Genomic DNA, 21,932 nt, shown 5'->3' with positions numbered 1-21,932 from the left:
CCACCTTATTATATTCTCCATTTATTTTGCTATTCACTTCTATAGAGTGCTCTGGGTGTATTGTAACAAGGTGTCTGCACCAAAGAGATTTTCTTGTATCTAGCTTAGCTACAAAATCTGCAAAATTCTACTCTGGCTTACCTCTGTTTGCTAACCACTTTGCTGGGCATACTGGGTGTATAGGTAATCTCTCTATATATATAAAGCTGAAGTTGTCTGTGTATGGTGGGTTTGGTAGCCTTCAACTAACACTATCTCCTCCAAGACCCAGCAGCACAAGTTGACCAAAATTGAGAGTATGATAGAAGAAGGCTTGCTCTTCCTTCCGTAGAAGAAAAAATTGAAATCGGACCATGTTAACACCAAAAATTATTTACATCAAAAAGGTGCTTTTTTTCTATGAAAATCCCTATTTTTTACGATTTTTTGACTGCTGTGTCGCCATTTTTCGGTGTATTTCAACCAGAAAAATGTTCACTTAAAGAGAATAAGAAGCTACATAATGCAAAATTTTTACTTTTCAAAAATTCCAATTCCAAAGGGTCGAAACAAACCCGAGCAACACCGGGCGATACTGCTAGTAATAGATAATAATAATAGTACTAATGATGATGATGATAATTATTATTATTAATTTATTTAGGCAGCGAACTGGCAGAACTGTTAGCACGCTGGGCGAAATGCATAGCCGTATTTCGTCTGCCGTTACTTTCTGAGTTCAAATTCTGCCAAGGTTGACTTTGCCTTTCATCTTTTCGGGGTCGATAAATTAAGTACCAGTTATGCACTGGGGTCGATGTAATCGACTTAATCCGTTTGTCTGTCCTTGTTTGTCCCCTCTATGTTTAGCCCCTTGTGGGTAATAAAGAAACAGATAATTATTATTATTATTAATTTGTAAGTGCAGCAGGAGAGCCGTAGCAGTAAATGGCTCATGATATTGTTGATTATGTTGACTGATCACTGCCTTATTCAACTGGTTTTTATTTTAGCAGAAACTGCCCGGAAGTATGACATTAGAACAACACAAGTAGTAGCAGTGCTACTACTAATAATAATAATAGCAATAATTTCTTTATTTATCACAAGGGGAATGGATAGGTTTGGAGGATTACAAGAATAAATTATGTTAGCTTCCTCATCCCACCCAAGAGGGTTTCCATTGAAGGATTGCATAAGGGAGACAGGGCACGGAAAAACCCATATAACAAGAGAGGATTCCTGACAGAGAGCGAGAAAAGTTTGTGTGTTAGTATCTGTGACACTGCTTAATTAATAAATTATAATTGGACAGAGTTGGGAGGGAGAGCAGAGCAACGTTAGAACGAGGAGTAAACAGGAAATTCAATGTAATTTACCTAACAGAAAATCTCTCGACATTATTAGAAATTAATAATAATAATAATAATAATAATAACTTCATAAAATGTGTGTATTGTTTTGTTGTTTTCGAAGCACATACACACACACACACACATAGAGGAATATACATTTATACACACATCTACATTATACACATACACACGATGTATTTCATTAAGTAACTTTCTTTGTGATTAAATCTCTTTGTCTGTCTTTCTTCAAGGAAAATATGTTTGCATATAATTTTTATGTCTGCCTATCTATCTCTATATCTAGCCAACTAGTGATCTACCAAACTATCTTTTAGTCAATGGATACATACACTATGTGCACGCATATATACACAAATGTACATAGACAAGTTCATCTCTTGCTAGAAAAAAAAAATCAGCTCTCCTCAAGATTATAGAATTTGTGGCAAAAAAAAAAAAATCCTATCGAAAACCAGAAGAATACAAAAACAAGTTAAAGCCATTGACAAATGCCCAGTGGATATTTTACTGAATGAACTGTGATGGTATAGTTAAAAACTGAAAAACTGAAGCCATTTTTGGTGCCTGTGTAATTGGAATTGAATGTTTAGTCTTCATATAAGAGTCTGGTAATGTGGTGGAGAGAAAAAGAGATATAGAATAAAGGAGGGATAGTAGGAATAGAGAATATAAGAGAGGAGGAGTAGAGAATGCATTGGCGACAAAGAATAATTGAGGGGTAGAAGAGAGAATGTATGAGGAAGAGAAAGAGACAATAAGAGAGGGAAGGAGGAATAGAGAATTTGAAGAGAGGGGTAGAAGTGGACAACGTACCTGAAAGTGTATAAGAGGTTGAAAGAGAGTAACAGTAAATGAGAGAGAGGGAAGGATAGAGAGAGACAGAGATAGTGTTAGAAGTTCTGTGTTCTTTCTTTTGTTTATGTCTCTCTAACTGAAAAAATGTTTAAAAAGTATAAGAACAAGAGAAAAGAACAGATAGATTCCCATAGCTGTGGGGTCATCAGTGGGGATGGTCCTCTCTTGGAAAGGTTTATGTAAGATTAAAACATTCACATTTTTATACAAACTCATGCATATCCATCTGTATGTCTGTTGATGTGTATAGAAAAGTATTTGTGTGTGTATGTGTTATTTTACTAGTTTCAGTCACTGGATTGCAGCCATGGTGATGGAATGTCTTTATGGTTTTTAGCTAGTCATAATGTATTATTTCAGCATGGTATTTATTTCATTGAGTCGAGTGTGAGAGAAATGTGGAGTCTGGTCTATTGGAATGTAAGAGGACAAAGCTGAGTATGATCTGTTGGCTTGTGAAAGGGAAGAGTTGAGTGTGATCTGTTGGCATGTGAAAGGGAAGAGCTGAGTGTGAGCTGTTAGCATATGAAAGGGAAGAGTTGAGTGTGAGCTGTTAGCATGTGAAAGGGAAGAGCTGAGTGTGAGCTGTTAGCATGTGAAAGAGAAGAGTTGAGTGTGATCTGTTAGCATGTGAAAGGGAAGATCTGAGTGTGAGCTGTTAGCATGTGAAAGGGAAGATCTGAGTGTGAGCTGTTAGCATGTGAAAGGGAAGAGTTGAGTGTGATCTGTTGGCATGTGAAAGGGAAGAGCTGAGTGTGATCTGTTAGCATATGAAAGGGAAGAGTTGAGTGTGAGCTGTTAGCATGTGAAAGGGAAGATCTGAGTGTGATCTGTTAGCATGTGAAAGGGAAGATCTGAGTGTGAGCTGTTAGCATGTGAAAGGGAAGATCTGAGTGTGATCTGTTAGCATGTGAAAGGGAAGATCTGAGTGTGAGCTGTTAGCATGTGAAAGGGAAGAGTTGAGTGTGAGCTGTTAGCATGTGAAAGGGAAGAGTTGAGTGTGAGCTGTTAGCATGTGAAAGGGAAGAGTTGAGTGTGATCTGTTGTATTTACAATGCAATTTTCCTTCTTTTTTGTTTTTTCTAAGTTGCTAAGAAAGGAAGTTCTCTTGCAGACATTCCACTGGGACTGGATAATGTCGATGAGGCCCATGTGTGTAGATTCTTCTTTTCAGATTCTACCTGGCGGTTATGGTTCATGTTCAGTTTGAAGATGGTATTCTAAAAGTTCGCAGTTGTGGAGCAGAAAGACTGGAAAGGAGAGAAATGTTTTCTGTGGATAATGAGTGATGAGGTACAGTAAGAGTGGATATAAAGAGAAAGATTGATGTAGATGGAAGGGATTAGGCAATTAGCTACTTGAAGGGGCTGTTGTAGTTGCAAGAGAAGAGAGGGGACACAGTGTGCCTGTAAGCAAGATATTGTAATAGCTCATGTATGAATCTTTGCTAATCAATTTTATGGCCTTTCTTTTGAATCTGTGTGCGTTGTAGATTGGCTGAATTGTTTAGAAGGTTATTTGGCAATCAAGAGGTCCTGTTTCAATTCTGCTGCATGGCATCTTGCATGTCTTTTAGCGTAACCACAATAGTTAAGACACCCGTGCCGGTGACACGTAAAAAGCACCGTCCGAACGTGGCAGATGCCAGCGCCGCCTGACTGGCGTCCGTGTCGGTGACACGTAAAAGCACCAACTGATCATGGCCATTTGCCAGCCTGCTCTGGCCCCCGTGCCGGTGACACGTAAAAAACACCCACTACACTCACGAAGTGGTTGGCATTAGGAAGGGCATCAAGCTGTAGAAACACTGCCAATTCAGACTAGAGCCTGGTGCAGCCTCCTGGCTTCCCAGACCCCGGTCGAACCATCCAACCCATGCTAGCACGGAAAATGGACGTTAAATGATGATGATGAAGATGATGACAGGGCAATTCAAAGCCTTGGAATGAAATTAGGCCACCAGAAACTGTGTTGAAGCCAAGCAGATGGACTGGGCCTGAAATTTGAAAGGTATTACCTTCCTTGTCACATGCTGTGTGTGTTATGTTGATTCTACCTCAGGGTTATGTTAACCTCTTAGCATTCAAACCAGCCATACCTGGCCCCAATATTCTACCTTTTTTATGTTCAAACTGGCCAGATCTGGTCTCTCACACTGACCCTATCATACCATTCTAAAAGTAAACTATCACATCATCAAAATCCCAAAGCTACAAGATAATGATTAATTCAAAACAGTATGAATAGGCATCACATTTGGCAAAGTAATCTGAATACTAAAGGGTTATGTGTGTGTGTGTGTGTGTGGAATTCTCAATTACTTACATTAATTCAAGGAGTTTACTACTTTGGTTGGTCAAACAATTGGATTCACTCTGATAAGATCATTGGAGGTCTGTTGAAATTCCATGTGTGTGTGTGTGTGTGTGTGTGTGTGTGTGTGTGTGGCAGTGGTGCCATCATGTGAGTAGTACTCTGATGAAGATCTTATTCAGTAATGTAACAGAGAGTAGGTTTCCACCCTGGACAATGCTTTTAGTGTGGCACTTTTGTGTTTGTTGTGTATGACTATCGGCTCGGGACCCACAAGGATGGGAATGGGCAAACTTGAGAACTGCCATGAGTGGCACACACTCAGGGTATGTTACTGGTCTTATTTTAAATGACATATCTACACAAATGTGCCCGCCCCTCCAACTTTGTTTCCTCATAACTTCTAGAAAAATGGATATCTTTTAATGAAAGTATCTACAAATACTTTTGCAGAAAGTGTAGATTCTGACTATATTAGAATTTATTGTGAAACTTTTTTTTTTCTGAGGGTGGAGAGAGGAGTTTCAGAAAATTCACAAAAGTTGACTTTGTTTCCTCATAACTTCCATGTTTTTTTTTTTCATGAAATTTACTACAAATACCCTGCAGATGCTGTTGATAGATTACGATGGTGAAAAAATAAAATTGTCTGGCACACATAGATACATACTGACACATATCACAATTTTTCAAAGAAATTTCAAGTTTCATTTTGGGGACTATAGGTGACAAAACAAAAACTGCCAGAAAGAAAATAACAAACAACTTAAAACAAAACCCCCAAAATTATTTGGTTTTTTTAAAAATATTTCTTTGTTCTTTTTAAAAATGTGAAGCAGAAGATAATGTAAGAGTATGTGTATGTATATTTAAGTGTGTATGTGCATGTAGTAGTGTATGTGTGTAGTTGTGTACTTATGTATATGTGTGTGTACATTTGTGTATATATTTGTGTATGATTATGTATATATGTTTGTATGCATGGTTGTATGTGTGTGTGTATATATATATATATTATATGTGTGCATGTATTTTATGACCTTTGATTTAGTTTGTGTAGAGGTTACAGGTTTTTTTTTTTCCTAAAATGTTGTTTGACCTTTCTAATTATTCACTGTTAAAAGTGGGGAAACTCTCCCATTAAAGAACTTTGTTCTGATTCCTTTCTAACCGGATGTGATTGGCTTGGAGGGAATTAATTACAGACAATTCCCACACAGTTTGAAACTGCTGAAATGGTAAACAGCTGTTTACTGATAAATGTTGCTGTACATGGTGTGTGTGTGTGTTTGTGTGTGCATATATATATATACACATGTACACAATGCATATTCATTAATGCCTGAGCAGATGTGGTGGTATGTTAGTGTACAGAAGTTACTTCTTTGTTGTAAAGCTTTTGTATTGTGAGAAGACAGATGCACTTCTCCCCATGTCTCTCTTTTATCTTTTTCACACTTTATATATATATTTATATATATATTTATTTATATATATATATATATGTGTGTGTGTGTGTGTGTGTATGCCTGCATATGCTTAAATATATATGTTTGTAAAAATATGTATATATTGTATATTTTATGTTTTATATATATATATATATGCATGCATATGTATGTCCATTTTGTGTATGATATTTTTGTGTGGAGATATGTGTATATACACATAAGTTTATATACATACTCACACACATATATGTAATAGAAATGTGTAAGTGTGTATACACATCCCCACACACACATACATACATACATACATACATACATACATGCATATATCTAATAGATACACAGATCTCTCATACACACACTTAGAGCTATTTCTTCTTTGGTGTTAATTAACTTAGAACTGCAACCCAATAATAATTAATATGATTAGGTACAACAAATGTGATTCTGAGGTTAATTCTATAATAGGATGGGGGGGGGGTGATCACGGCACTATTGAGTGTTAACTACTTTTGGAATAATTAGTCACTGTTGCTGTAGATTGGCAGAATGATATAAAGATAAACTGCCTTGTGGTATTTAGTTATGGCTCTGTAGGATCTGAGTTCAAATTCCTTTCATCCTTCCAAGGTATCTAAGAATCCAGGATTTCCGATTGGCAGAGTCTTTTCCCATCTTAATATCATCCATGTTTCCATCTAGCTCAACTTTGCATTTTGTCCTTCCAAGGTATCTAAGAGTTCAGGATTTCTGATTGGCTGGATCTCACCCCTTCTTAATATTACCATTGTTTTTCAAGAGAAACGTAAAGGGCCATGAATGCTAAGGACATGTGTAAGCTTGAAAGAAATGAAGCTAGTATGATCCGCTGGATGTGTAATGTCAGTGTGCATGCACAAGAGAGTGTAAGTGCCCTGAGAGAAAAGTTGGACATAAGAAGCATCAGATGTGGTGTGCAAGTGAGGCATCTGCACTTGTATAGTTATGTTACGTATGAATGAAGACAGCTGTGTGAAGAAGTGCCACTCCCTAACTGTAGAAGGAACCTGTGGAAGAGGTAGACCCAGGAAGACATGGGATGAGGTGGTGAAGCATGACCTTCGAACATTGGACCTCACAAAAGTAATGATGGAAGTCCGGTACCTTTGGAGATATGCTGTGATTGAGAAGACCCAGCAACTAAAGTGAGATGGCAGCTACACATATCCAGCCCTGTTAAGAATACCCTTGATGCATCAGGCAATATGATATGCTTGAGAAGATCTGTTGAGTCAAGTAAAACCTATATTGTAGCTGTGGCCAGTGCTCCCTGATTGGCTCCCATGCCAGTGGCATGTAAAAAGCACCGACGAATTGTGACCGATGCCAGTATCCCTTGACTGGCTCTTGTGCCAGTGGCTTGTAGAAAGTACCATCTGATTGTGATTGATGCCAGGCTCACCTGACTAGCTCTTGTGCCAGTGGCACATAAAAGCACCCACTACACTCTCAGAGTAGCTGGCATTAGGAAGGGCATCTGGCTGTAGAAACATTGTCAGATCAGATTGGTGCCTGGTGCAGCTGCTGGCTCTCCATCCTCAGTCAAACCGTCCAACCCATGCCAGTATGGAAAACAGACGTTAAATGAGGATGATGATGAAGTTAACCACTAAATGTATAAAATTGGGTAAAATATTTTAATTAAACTGTGAAGCTTAGTGTTGCATTTATTTGTCATTGTGTATGTTAAATCCTTCTTATTGACATTTTTGAGCAGAATTATACTGACTATGCATTTCAGTTAATGACGGTTTAGAAACTATTTCAAAATAATCAAGAATTTGGGAGTGGGTTTAGTCTCTAACAGCTAGCATTATTATACTTTATTAATGCTTTTGTTACCATATTTCTGTTAAAACACATTGCCCTTATTTCAATTACTTTTTGAATGTAATGAAGAATTTTGCAAAATAGCTTTGTCCATTATTCAGCTGGTATTTGGAATGGAAATTAGCAGGGAAGTTTTAACTCAGATCACATTAACCCTTTTCATACCAACCCACCTGAGACTGCCCTTGGTTTTATGATATAAATTTTATACTTTAAACTAATCTCAAATAAAACTCCATCAAAATTCGTTGTTAATTTATGTTCCAAACCAGCTTAATAATGACATTATTTTACCAAATTCTTCATTATTTCTAGAATTAATTGAAACAAAAGCAGTGTATTTCAACAGAAATATGGTAACAAAAGGGTTAAGATGGGAAGCTTGTATAATAGAAAAGAGTTAGTCTCAGGGAGTGGGTGGGTGGGGTATATTAAAATGGTAAAATTAATGTTCGGCACATAACATAATGGGAAAAAAAATGGTTCTCGCATAAAATTATTGTAGAGCATTTAAATTCAAAGAATCACTTTAAAATGAGCAGTTTTGTGTAATAGAGGCAAGGGCGGTCTCAGCCGTGTTGGCTTCAAAGAGTTAAATAACATTGACACAGGCTATTTTATGGTTCATAACTTGGCTTTTCGCCATTAAAAATTTGGAATATATTTCCAACAGATTCCAATTTGTTTTTCAGACTCTCTTTACTTTCTCTGTTTTATCAAGAAAGTTTATTTATTTATTTTTTTTTTTTGCATGTTGAAAATTTTAAATAGAATTTATTGAGGAATTTCATTTTTTTAAAAAAGTTTTTGACATCTTTTTTTCTCTAAGTTGTTGACAGAATTAAAAATCTGACAAACAGCTTGTTTAATAATTAGTTTAAGCTTATGTTCAAGGAAAAAAAAAACCAACAAAAACAAAAAAGAAGAAAATTATAAATAGTTTACATATAATTTGCATAATTCCAAAATGAATTCATCATTTTCTGAAGTAAAATAAAAAAAAATTTGAAATTTGTTTATAACATTTAAGTGGTCTTAACTTTCTTAATGGCTGTTGTTGTTTAACCCCAGGCCAATCCTGACCAAGCAGATCTAAGGATCAAAGTTGTTCCAGTGATGACCATTCTACTTCTTGTTCTTAGACATAGTGTATCTTAGATTACATTATCCAATGTATCGTTCCATTTATTTTAAACCGTTTATTGTAACCTGAGGGAGATTTGGTTACTATTTCTAGCTAAGGAGAGGTCATGTAGAGGATCTGTTTTCAGCTCTGTACAAATTTGCTTTGAGTAGCACAGTTGGTTCAGACATTATAATACAGATAAGAGTTACTGAGGAAGTTACTTGCGACATACTATTTCCTATCCAGGGGCAGTCGAGATTTACTTGATGTTTATTTTGAAAACATTAAGCCAATGCTGATCAATGACTTTTACCAATCCTTTGACATTTCTGCAGGTATTTTCATGTTGGCATCAGCTGCATATTTGCTCAAAGAAAATATGGGGAAAAATCAGAAATTGTTTTGATGGATCAGAGCAAAAAAAAACACAAGGGTGGATGTTAAAACACTACTGAGAATGATGATGATGATGATGGTGGTGGTGGTGATGAGGATGATAGAAATGGTGATAATGATACTGATGAGGGGATGATGGAAATTATGATGATGATGATGATTTTTAGCAACATGGTGAGGATAATAGTTTCCATAATGATGATGATGATGAAAGCAAAGCTGATTGTAAGCAGGATGAAAATGAAAGTAATAATGATAGTGCTAATGGTGTTGTTGATGATGATGATGATGTCTTAGTATGTTAAGCATTGATTGAAAATGAGAAAAAAAATAATTCCTTTATGCTTTTATGCGAAAGAAAACGTTAGAAAAAAAAAAACAAAGCAAAAAGAGAACAAAAAGAAACCTCTACCACCACGACCACCACCACCAAACACTTGATGAAACAGCTTGTCTAACAAAAAAAACAAGACAATAACAAAAAACAAATCACAACAAACATGAAAGCTATCAAAGGATACAGTCGAAGCCCTTTCAAGTCTATAGTTCCAGGCAGTATTGTGTAATGGCTACGGCTAGATCTGCAGTTATCTACATATGTATAATTATACATACATACATACCTCTATGAATAACTACAGACCTCCCAACCTAACTACCCACACATCTATCTACCTATAGACCTATTCACATACATAGGACTATAGTTATAGATGCATAAATACTTACATATCTACCTATCTCTACCCTTATAGCCCTTCCTGTATACATAGAGCTATAGTTATAATTATATGGGTCCATTTATACAGATGTTTATACATATATACCTACCTGTATATCTAACTGCATATGCAGAGCTAGAGCTGCATTTACATACCTATTTTGATACCTACCTCTGGACTTATAACTAGAGCTATGTACCCACATACACACATATAGACATACATATAGACATACATATATATATGTATGTCTATATGTGTACACACACATGTACATGCACACATGCATGCATATAGACATACATACATCTATACATATAGGCATGCAAACTTGATGATGTCTTTTTGGTCTAGAAAGGAACACAGGATATTCCAGTTGAACTGCATCCTTCAAAACTTCCATGCTTTCTGAGATTCACCAACACTACACCTGATTTTCTCCCCTCCATACACACACACAAGCATGTATCTGACTCATACACTGTTCACTTCCCAGACATTTGTACATTACTGCATATTCTTTATATGCACTTTTGACAAGTTGTGGTGCACCTGAGCACTGGATACAATAATTTCATTATTATTATTTTAAATTTTGAATATCTGCATTTCTCTGTATTTCTTGTTTTGAACATGAAGACAGACAGACACTCTGTTGAAATATTGTTCAGTTCAATAAACCATGTGTTTTATTATTTATCACATTGTACCATGAGTTATGTCAGAAGTGTTAGCATGCTGGATAAAATGCTGAACCCTTTCGTTACCATATTTATTTTGAGATGCTCTGCGTTTCTTTCAATTAATTTTAAATATAACAAAGGATTTAGTAAAATAACTTAGTTATCATTAAGCTAAAATTGTGACTAAGATTTGGTGGAAGATTTTAACTCAAAACTTATGAAAACACGACATTTGTGCTATAGAGCCAGAGGTGGTTTCAGCTAGGTTGGTATGAAAAGGGTTAAGGGAATTTCTTCTGATTTTATATTCTTAGTGCAAATCCCACCAAAGTGCCTTTCATCTTTTAGGGGTTGATAAGATATTACCTGTCAAGCATTGAAGTTGATGTAATCAACTATCCCCCCCCCCCACACACACAATTTCAATCCTTGTGCCTATAGTAGAAAGAATTACCATTATTATTATTTGAAGGTGCAGGTTCTTGAATCATTTCTCTGAATTTCATGTTACTATTTTTTCTTCTTTTTTCTTTATGCCTTTAACCCTCCAATGTGAAGTATAGGCCACTTATAGTTGAATTCCATGTTGTATAATTTTTGGCTTCTGTACTTATACTCTGCCATGAATGTCCCCCTTTCTCTAGTTCCTTTTGTGTTGATCTACGCCACAAGTTCTTAGGCCTACCTCTCCTTCTATATCCATCCGGTTTCCACTGTAAAGCACTTTTCACTACATTTGGTGTGTCTTTTCTAATTGTACTACCAATCCACTTCCACTTTTTCTTAAATATTTGCTCCCTAATCGAAACTTTGTTTGTTCTTTGCCATAGCTCCATATTGCTTATGTGTTCGGGCCATCTAATTTTAAGTATACTAATATTACAAACAATTAATGAAGGGAAGCAGTGTGATAATACATAAGCAAAAATACACATAAACACATCAAAATATCATTAACCACAAAATTAACTTGTTAGAGAATGCATCACACATTCATCTATTCACATGCAAAGGCAATTAGTATTTTTAAGTCTAAAATAATATATTTATGTAAAACATATAAAAGCATGCATGATTTTTTGCATGTAGAAGAAGAATTATATGACATGCCATGTTTGTGCACGTAGAACATTTGATTAAATGAATGTCTCAAGACACATCACCTGCTGGATGTGTAACAATTAAACAGAGGATTGTGTGACCCATTTTACAAAGATTTTTTGGTGACCAGCCAAATCTTGATAAGTAATCATACTTTGATGTTTATAAATATTTTTCCCTGTAATATTGGTCAGGGTGATTCCCTCGATCAATTGTTTAATAATCAACTGGTGCTCAGAGTAGTGATTTTTATAAGCTTCAGCGTCTGCTAAAATATGCATACTCTAGTTTATGCATTGAGTACTTTTTCATTGGAAACACAAATGTACAGCTATCTATCTATGCACCTCGCCCCCTTCTTTGTGTCTGAAAGTAAAGGTGAAAGCAAAATAATTTAATTGCAAACACATCATCATCATCGTTGTTGTTATTCATCAGAGCCTTAAAGTGCATATGAATTCCATGGTGTAGTAGTAGCAATACCATTAACTCCTATACCATGGGTTTGTTGTACAAGTTGCAGGGGTAGGAGGATGATGACTATGAGTAGATAGTTGTTTATGTGTGTGTGTGTGTGCTTGGATATGTATGTAAGCATGTGTAGGGGGTGATTTCAATAAAATTCTTTGGCTTTTCACAATTCTATTTTAATCTTTAATGGCTTTCATCCACTCAAAATGGAATTAATTTCTGAACAATTCAGCAGAAACTATTGGAATTACGAAAAAAAATATTAAAAAAAGGAAAGATTAGAAACAGTAAAGTCTTTTGTATGTGAGTGTGTACATGTGTGTATGTATGTATGTATGTATGTATGTATATAAGTATGTATGCATATATGCATGTATGTATGTGTATAATGTATTTCTGAACATACACACAAACACACACACACGTTTACTATAGACATGCACATAATATTTATATATGTTATAAAAAGCTATTTGGTGCCACTTTAATTGTTGGCACTCTGAGTTTCGTGTTGTTGGTTAAGTTCAAAGTAATGATTAAGCAGCTCCATAAATGTTCATCAACACACACACACACACACACACATATTCAACACATTGATCTTTATGGAGTGAAACTTCAAAATCCACTGATTATTATTATTATTTTCACATTATATTCTATCATCATCATCATCATGGCTACCACATCTATTATCATTATTATCATTTATATTTGATCTTGCAAAAACTGAACCCCCCCCCCAAAAAAAAAAACAGACTGAATTAAAAAATTATTTTTATTTTATCTATGTAAGTATAAAAGTGGGGAGAGAGAGAGAGCGAGAGAGAAGCAAATGGAAGGATGTTTGAAGTGAAGAAGTGTGAGCCATATCTCTAACATTGGAATCATTTTTAAGATTTCCGTAAAATATGTATTGAATTCAGAAAATTCACCTTGAAAAATAAACTGGGTCACATCATTTTTTGCTCACTTTAAAAATCTTTTTCATTTACAACTTTTTGTATGCATGTATATGTTTATAGATGCTTATATATAGTTATATATGCATATATATGTGTGTGTGTGTATATATATATATATATATATATATATATATATATATATATACATATGTGTGTGTGTGTATGCATGTACTTTTCTAAGTGCATGTGTATATGAAAGTGTACAGTTTATTTTTACCAAAACCAGAGTGCTCACTTTAGTATGTAAGTGTGTGTGTGTATATGTATATAGTGCTCACTTTAGTATGTAAGTGTGTGTGTGTGTGTGTATATCTATATATATATATATATATATATATATATACTACCTGTTGGTCGTGTTTTCTGTGTTAAAGATTAGCCCACCTTTGACCTTGTATTAAATAAGCATTTCCTTAGAGACTATTCTATCGATTTTGTTGAAATTTTACACATGAAAAAATGCAGAAGCTGCAGGAAAAATAACATCGTTATGGGAAAAAAGGCAAAAAACTGTCTTTTTGAAACCCACCACAGTCTCAGAGTGGTTGGCGTAAGGAAGGGCATCCAGCTGTAGAAACTTTGCCAGATCAGATTGGAGACTGGTGCAGCCTTCTGGTTCACCAGCCCTCAGTCAAACTATCCAACCCATGCCAGCATGGAAAGTGGACATTAAACGGTGATGATGATGATGATGATGATAGAGGGTGTATTTCAACAGAAGTATGGCTACGAAAGTGTTAAATAAATGTCTTGATATGAAATTAGGTCTTCAGCAGCTCAGTGGTAATATATTAATAGCTAGAATTGTAAGTATGGCAAGACTAACCAATTTGATTTTTATTCCAAAGTACCAAAGAGGTATAATGACACTTAATATTTATTAAAAACTGATATATGACTGAAATTAATTATAGCTATTTGTTCATAACTAATGATATATTGGTTTCTTAAATGATATAAATTTATGTATTTTTAGAAGTGAAATAAATTGTGACTTCTAAGAAAATCATGAAAATACTCTGTATACTTTGTAAATAAATAGCAGTGATTAGGATGTCTAGAAATATGTACGTGAATATAGTACGTATATATATATATATATATATATATTATATATATATATATATATATCTATCATCATCATCATCATCGTTTAACGTCCGTTTTCCATGCTAGCATGGGTTGGATGGTTCGACCGGGGATCTGGAAAGCCAGAAGGCTGCACCAGACTTCAGTCTGATCTGGCAGTGTTTCTACAGCTGGATGCCCTTCCTAATGCCAACCACTCCGTGAGTGTAGTGGGTGCTTTTTATGTGCTACCTGCACAGGTGCCAGGCGAGGCTGGCAACGGCCATGATCGGATTGGTGCATTTTATGTGCCACCGACACGGAAGCCAGTTGAGGCGGCACTGGCATCGGCCGTCAGGCCTTCGTGCCGGTGGCACGTAAAAGCACCATCCGTTCGTGGCCGTTTGCCAGCTCCGTCTGGCTCCTGTGCGGGTGGCACGTAAAAAGCATCCACTACACTCGTGGAGTGGTTGGCGTTAGGAAGGGCATCCAGCCATAGAAACACTGCCAGATCAGACTGGGACTGATGCAGCCATCTGGCTTCACAGACCCCAGTTGAACCGTCCAACCCATGCTAGCATGGAAAACGGACGCTAAATGATGATGATGATGATGAATATAATACATATATGTCTGTGAATATGATATGCATATATGTATGTGAATATGATATGCATATATGTATGTGATATATATATATATATATATATATATATATAATCATCATCATTTAACATCTGCTTTCCATGCTAGCATGGGTTGGACGACTTGACTGAGGTCTGGTGAACCTGACTCCAATCTGATCTGGCAGAGTTTCTACAGCTGGATGCCCTTCCTAACGCCCACCACTCCAAGAGTGTAGTGGGTGCTTTTACATGCCACCAGCACGAGGGCCAGTTTGGTGGTACTGGTATTGGCCATGCCCAAATGGTGCTTTTTATGTGCCACCTGCACAGGAGCCAGTCCAGTGGCACTAAATTCTGTTTATTATATATTTTTTAAAGTTTATATGAATTGAAAAAAAATATTCATAATGGAATATGTGACTGGGTGGGTGGTTGCATATATTAATTTGTCTACTGTTAATGAAATGAATTTTATTCTTGTTTTAAAAAATTTGCAGCAATTTCGAGATGAGAATGTTTTAGCTAATTGGTAGGAGGTGGAGGACAGGAGGTGGGGGAAAGGAGGTGCAGTGGTAAATGTCGAATATTTGTTGTAAAAACATTTGTAAATTGTAAGAAATAAGTTGTTTTTTTTTCTTTTAATTTTTCATGTAGCAGAAAGCCACTAATTCTGGAGAATACAGAGAGGTGGTAGGGGAGTTCAACAAACACTCACATCATCTCATCCTCATCCACTCCTCCTTTTCTTCCTCTTCCATTCATCCCTCCTCCTCTGCCTCATCTGCTATCTCTTCTTCCCCCTTCATCACCCGCTCACACTTGGTGGATTATTTTATTTTATTCATTTATCCTGGAAAAAGGAACGAAAAGCAAAGTTTAACCTAACTTGATTTTAAACAGAGTATATTACCTGCCATAAGAAAACGAGTATTCACAATCACCTGATGGTGGTACCTTTATGCTGCTAAGTAGCCTGGGCTTTAGAGAGTCAAGTGTTGAGTGAATACAATCGGAAGTCTTGATTCTTCTACTTGAATATATGAATATATATAATGATATATACACACACACACACACACACACATATATATATATATTTCTAAGTAAGTTTTATCTATCTATATCATCATCATCATCATCATCATCGGACGTTAAACGATGATGATGATGATGATGATATAGATAGATAAAACTTACTTAGAAATGGATGTGTGCGTTCCGTCATATAATAACAAATTAATAAATAAAACATATGCATTATATACATACACGAATAGCCTGGGCAAAGTTCAGAAAGCTCCTACCCCTACTGGCAACAAAAGGTCTCTCCCTCAGAGCAAAAGGTAGATTGTATGATGCATGTGTGCGAACTGCCATGCTTCACGGTAATGAAACATGGGCTGTGACTGCAGAAGACATGCGTAGACTTGAAAGAAATGAAGCTAGCATGATCCGCTGGATGTGTAGTGTCAGTGTGCACGCAAGACAGAGTGTAAGCATCCTGAGAGAAATGCTGGATATAAGAAGCATCAGATGTGGTGTGCAAGAGCGACGCTTGCGATGGTATGGTCATGTGCTGCGGATGGATGAAGAGAGATGTGTGAAGAAGTGCCACTCCCAAACAGTTGAAGGTATCAGGGGGAGAGGTAGACCCAGGAAGACATGGGATGAGGTAGTCAAGCATGACCTCAGAGCATTGGGCCTCACTGAGGCAATGGCGAAGGACCGAGATCTCTGGAGATATGCTGTGACTACAAAGACCCGGGCTGCTTTCTGCAGCAATTCCACATACCCCCTACCCATTCTAAGTACCCCGGATCCCCAAAGTACCCTGGATCCCCAAAGTACCCCGATCCCCAAAGTACCCCGGACCTCGTTGCCCCCGTGCCGCTGACACGTTAAAAGCTCGAACCGATCGTGACCGATGCCGGACCCTCCAGCCCCTGTGCAGGTGGCACGTAAAAAGCACCCAATCCACTCACGGAGTGGTTGGCGTTAGGAAGGGCATCCAGCCGTAGAAACTCTGCCAGATTCAGACTGGAGCCTGGAGCGGCCCCTGGCTTCCCAGACCCGGTCGAACCGTCCAACCCATGCTAGCGCGGAAAGCGGACGTTAAACGATGATGATGATGATGATGATATATGTACGTACCTACATCTATATGTATATATATATGCATATATGGGTACAGGACACCAAATATATACATATAGATGTAGGTACATACATATATGTATATATGCATATTTTATTTATTAATTTATTATATATATATATAATATATATATATATATATATATATGTGTATGTGTGTGTGTATATATATATATATATAATGTGTTTGTGTCTATATATATATGTGTGTGTGTTATATATATATATAATGTGTTTGTGTCTATATATATGTGTGGTGTGTGTATATATATATATGTGTTTGTGTCTATATATATGTGTGTGTGTGTGTGTATATATATATATATATAATGTGTTTGTGTCTATATATGTGTGTGTGTGTGTGTTATATATATATATATATAATGTGTTTGTGTCTATATATATGTGTGTGTGTGTGTATATATATATATATATATATAATGTGTTTGTGTCTATATATGTGTGTGTGTGTATATATATAATGTGTTTGTGTCTATATATATGTGTGTGTGTGTATATATATAATGTGTTTGTGTCTATATATATGTGGTGTGTGTGTGTGTATATATATATAATGTGTTTGTGTCTATATATATGTGTGTGTGTGTGTGTGTATATATATATATATAATGTGTTTGTGTCTATATATATATGCCTGTGTGTGTGTGTGTATATATAATATATATATATATATATATATATATATAATATATATATATATGCGCGCACACACACACATACATATGTAGACACACATATTTCCCTACTTATTCTTATGCATATTTAAATGTGTGTGTGTTGTGTATCATTATCATTTAAAAAATTATTTATATGTACAAGCATAAACACACATACACCTTCCACCCAAATATATATGTATATAATTGCATGTGTGTGTGTGTAGAAATGATGATGATAATATATTACATGATCTCTATCAGTTGATCTCTTGGCAAGCAGCTTTGAAAAAAAGGAACCTAAGGGAGAGAGACAGTGGGGAGGAGGAGATAATAAAGGATGATAAGGAGAGGAGGGTTCTGACAAAAGATTCTAAAACAGAATAAAACATAAACACGCAGCATGCTATTTGAAATGTAAATTTTATTATTATTAACATCCAATTTAATCACTTAGGAACCTCTGTTTCTGTAAAATATATCGAGATAAAAGTTTAATGGAAGCAACACCATACAAGAATGTCACATCTTTCATTGAATTTCATCTTTTGTTTTAGACTTCTGCGCATTTTAAAAATATTTCTATAGTTTGTTGCTTTCGTTTGTTTTTTTTTCTCTCTCTCTTGTTCCCTTTGATGTCTCTTCTGCACTTTAATTGTAAATAAAACATTAGATATATCACCAAATTTTCTAAAATATATCTCTGTATGTGTTAGGTTTTCATCCCTTGCCCACATACCCTCAGTTTTTTGTCTTGTTTTTGCAAAAATTTTAAATTATTTATTAAATCTATATTTTTTTTTTTTACTTTTATGAGGACTTCTATAGATTTTTTTTATGCCTTTTAAAATATTATTGATAACAACAATAATAATGGTTTCAAACTTTGGCTCAAGGCCAGTAATTTTAGGTGAAAGGGTTTAGTTGATTATATCAAGTCCAGTACTTGACTGGTACTTTATTTTATCAACAGCATAAGGATGAACTGCAAAGTCAGTACTGGCAGGATAATAATTATGCATCTCTCATGGCTTCTGATCTTAACTGATTGGAAGTGTTATCACGTACATGTTTTGTCTCGGTATAAATGGTGGGTTACAGCAAATATTCTGCTCAATACTACAGATTTGCTTGTCAGTTGCTTGACCATAACTATTTGAGCATGCCCCTTGGTGGCTGGTGATATGTGGGTCTCTGATCATGAGCTGTAGTATGGAGGAGCATCATAGCCATGTGTTGAGAGGAATTCTTTGAGATTTGAATAGTTCACCTCTGGAAACATGGGTGTTTCATTCAACATCCTTAAACAAATTTTATTCAGGGATCTTACTCAACCTGAAGAAAATTCTAACTGGGCCCCACCTGCAAGGTCATGCACTGTTTATCCTGTTATGAGATCACCATGTCCCACACATCTGGTTGTGATGCATATGCCTGGTGTACTTTTGTCAGATGGGTATACTGGGCTTCGTATATTTTACCCCAGTGTCACTTTGATAGCATGCACTGCTCTCTCACTCAATAATGATAATAATAATAATCCTTTTTACTATATGCACAAGGCTTGAAATTTGATTTGTTGGGAGAAGGTGATTGTTAATTACATTGCCCCTAGTGCTTGATTGGTACTTATTTTATTGACCCCAGAAGTATGGAAGGCAAAATCAACCTTAGCAGAATTTGAATTCAGAATGTAAAGAGCTAAAAGAAATGCCACTAAGCATTATGTCTGATGCTCTAACAATTCTGCCTGCTCACCACCTTAATAATAAGTAGAAGAAAACATTACTGTGCGTATGAGACCAAATGCATGAGGGCATATGGCCTAGTGGTTAGGACTAGATGGTGTAGCCTGTGTCTTTGAGCAGAGCACTGAGTATCATATCATACTATTGCTGGTGTAGTTCTCTCTTCCTGCAGCTGTCACATCTTCAGTGTTCTGCTGGAAGGGCCAACAGAATGTTTATGTCTACTCACACCTGCACAGGCACCTAAAACAATTAATGAAAGCAAAGTACTTGTTACCTGGTCATATTCGTTGCAAGTTATAGATACACATGCTTTATGACACTGTATATATTCCAGTCTTAGAATAGCTTTACCTGTATTTCTATGTATAAGAGGTGACTAAAAGGGATGACAAGAGGACAGTCACCTAGTCATAAAACACTCATTCAGAAAACATGCCCAACCCATGCCAGACTCTCTTCTTCCAATTGTCCATTTTTTACTGATCTTACCAATTCTTTCTCTTCCTATTGCAGGTAGAATGATGTACTGTTGTGCTGAGAGGCACTAAGGAATGCCTGTTCTAACAATGAGTCGAGTACCAGTTATAAAATCCAAGTCCATTGGCAGCAAACATAGCCAACTCATTGATGAAGAGGAAAATCTATGGTAAGATTATTATTATCTATCATTATCATCATAATCATCATTTTGACATCCACTTTATCATGCTTGCATGGGTCAGATGGAATTCATCAAAGCAAGTTTTCTACATCGGAATGTCCTTGTCACCAACACTTACCTGATTTCAAGTGAAATGATATTTCCCCAAGGCTAGACATGTTTTCGTTGCAGGCTATAAACAAAAAACACTGTTTGTATGATGGGGGCACTTGTTTACAAACAACAATTGTGTGATGTCAAGGTAAAGGGGAACACACACACACACACACACATACACATCAATATACATACATGCATACATACATACATATATATATATATATATATATATATATATATATACACATACATACAAGGTGTGTTATAAAAATCTGCGTTGACTTGTGTCTCCAAAGCAAGAATCTATTAGCTTGTACCTTTATACTGTACATTAAATAATAATAATAATATATATATATATATATATATGTTATCAATAATATTATTGATAATGTTTATTATTGATAATATGATTCACTCCCTGATAGTAAACTGCAGTTTCTGCGGAATTACTTGTGGCACACATGGGTGATTGAGGAGGAATACAAGATCTCATTCGTCTGTTTGAATTCGGAACTACTGGTTCTTGGATTTATGCTGTCCGATGGCACTTGATCGAATGCGTTTATTAATTATCAGTGCTCTTGAATTTAAAATTGAAATACTATACTGATGACGGGAATAATTGAGTAGAAATATGATTTTACATCTTTTTAACTCAGAAACGTGTATATAGTTAATCAAAGCCAGGTGGATTCTTTACCTGCGGGAGTTGAAAGTATTACTGTCTGGGAGATATCTTATGTTAGTGGAATAGTATTTAACTGCTATTTTTAAATTTTGGTATGTGGTGAAGCAATTTTTTCCGAACCCTAATTATAATTAGGCTTATAATTATAGACTTTCTCTCTCTCTCTCTCTCTCTCTCTCTCTCTCTCTATATATATATATATATATATATATATATATATATATATATATATATCTTCTTCCAGGAAATCTACGCTTCCAGCTTAGTTTTTCTAATGCTCGTTGCTTAGTTTTTCTTGGAGGGCTGGCCGTGATCTAGTAATCTCAAGATTAATCAGCCGAAATTACTACGATGATCCGGTTCTTGACTGAAGACTGAGGGGTTCGAATGTCCTGTCCATGTTTATTGTATCGTCTTCTAAGAGTTATACGTTCTTGTCCATGTTGTATTTTTCTACATACCTTAATATATATATATATATATATATATATGTATACACACATCAGGAATCACTGCCAAGATGATTAAAATTTCCAGTGGTGTGAGATGCAGCTTAGTCACTTGTATAGTTAATCAGGTTATTCAGGAAGGCAGCATCCCCAATGACTGGTGTAGTAGCATTATAATTAGCTGCTACAAGGGTAAAGGTGATGCCTTAGATGAAAACAACTACAGAGGTATTAAACTGCTAGACCAAGCCATGAAAATTACTGAGAGGGTTAAAGATCAACTGATTAGAAATAGAATTAAACTAGATGAGATGCAGTTTGGTTTTGTATCTGGAAAGAGTACCACAGATGCTATCTTCCTGGTGAGACAGCAGTAGGAAAAGTACTTGGTCAAAAGTAAGCCATTGTATTTAGCCTTTGTTGACCGGGAGACAGCTTTCGACAGAGTT

At 35.9% G+C, this 21,932-nt stretch overlaps 1 protein-coding gene and 1 long non-coding RNA gene across 4 annotated transcripts in view; one reads left to right on the top strand and one right to left on the bottom strand.

Annotated features, from left to right (window-relative positions):
* Positions 1-21,932, top strand: part of LOC115220875 — a 187,274-nt gene that overhangs the window by 125,292 nt on the left and 40,050 nt on the right. For all 3 annotated transcript variants that reach the window (XM_036510407.1, XM_029791059.2, XM_029791060.2), the window contains one exon: positions 20,097-20,229. In XM_036510407.1, coding sequence (XP_036366300.1) covers positions 20,135-20,229 — 95 coding nt within the window. In that variant the 5' untranslated portion in view covers positions 20,097-20,134. The remainder of the gene's footprint in view (positions 1-20,096; positions 20,230-21,932) is intronic.
* LOC118766729 lies at positions 1,254-20,829 on the bottom strand. Its single transcript, XR_005002635.1, has 3 exons — positions 20,762-20,829; positions 10,031-10,040; positions 1,254-1,264 (listed from the first exon to the last, which is right to left on the bottom strand). It is a non-coding gene; the product is annotated as an uncharacterized LOC118766729 (long non-coding RNA).

This window comes from Octopus sinensis, linkage group LG17, assembly GCF_006345805.1.
Source record: "Octopus sinensis linkage group LG17, ASM634580v1, whole genome shotgun sequence".
Taxonomy (NCBI): domain Eukaryota; kingdom Metazoa; phylum Mollusca; class Cephalopoda; order Octopoda; family Octopodidae; genus Octopus; species Octopus sinensis.
This window is presented reverse-complemented; position numbering and strand designations above follow the sequence as displayed.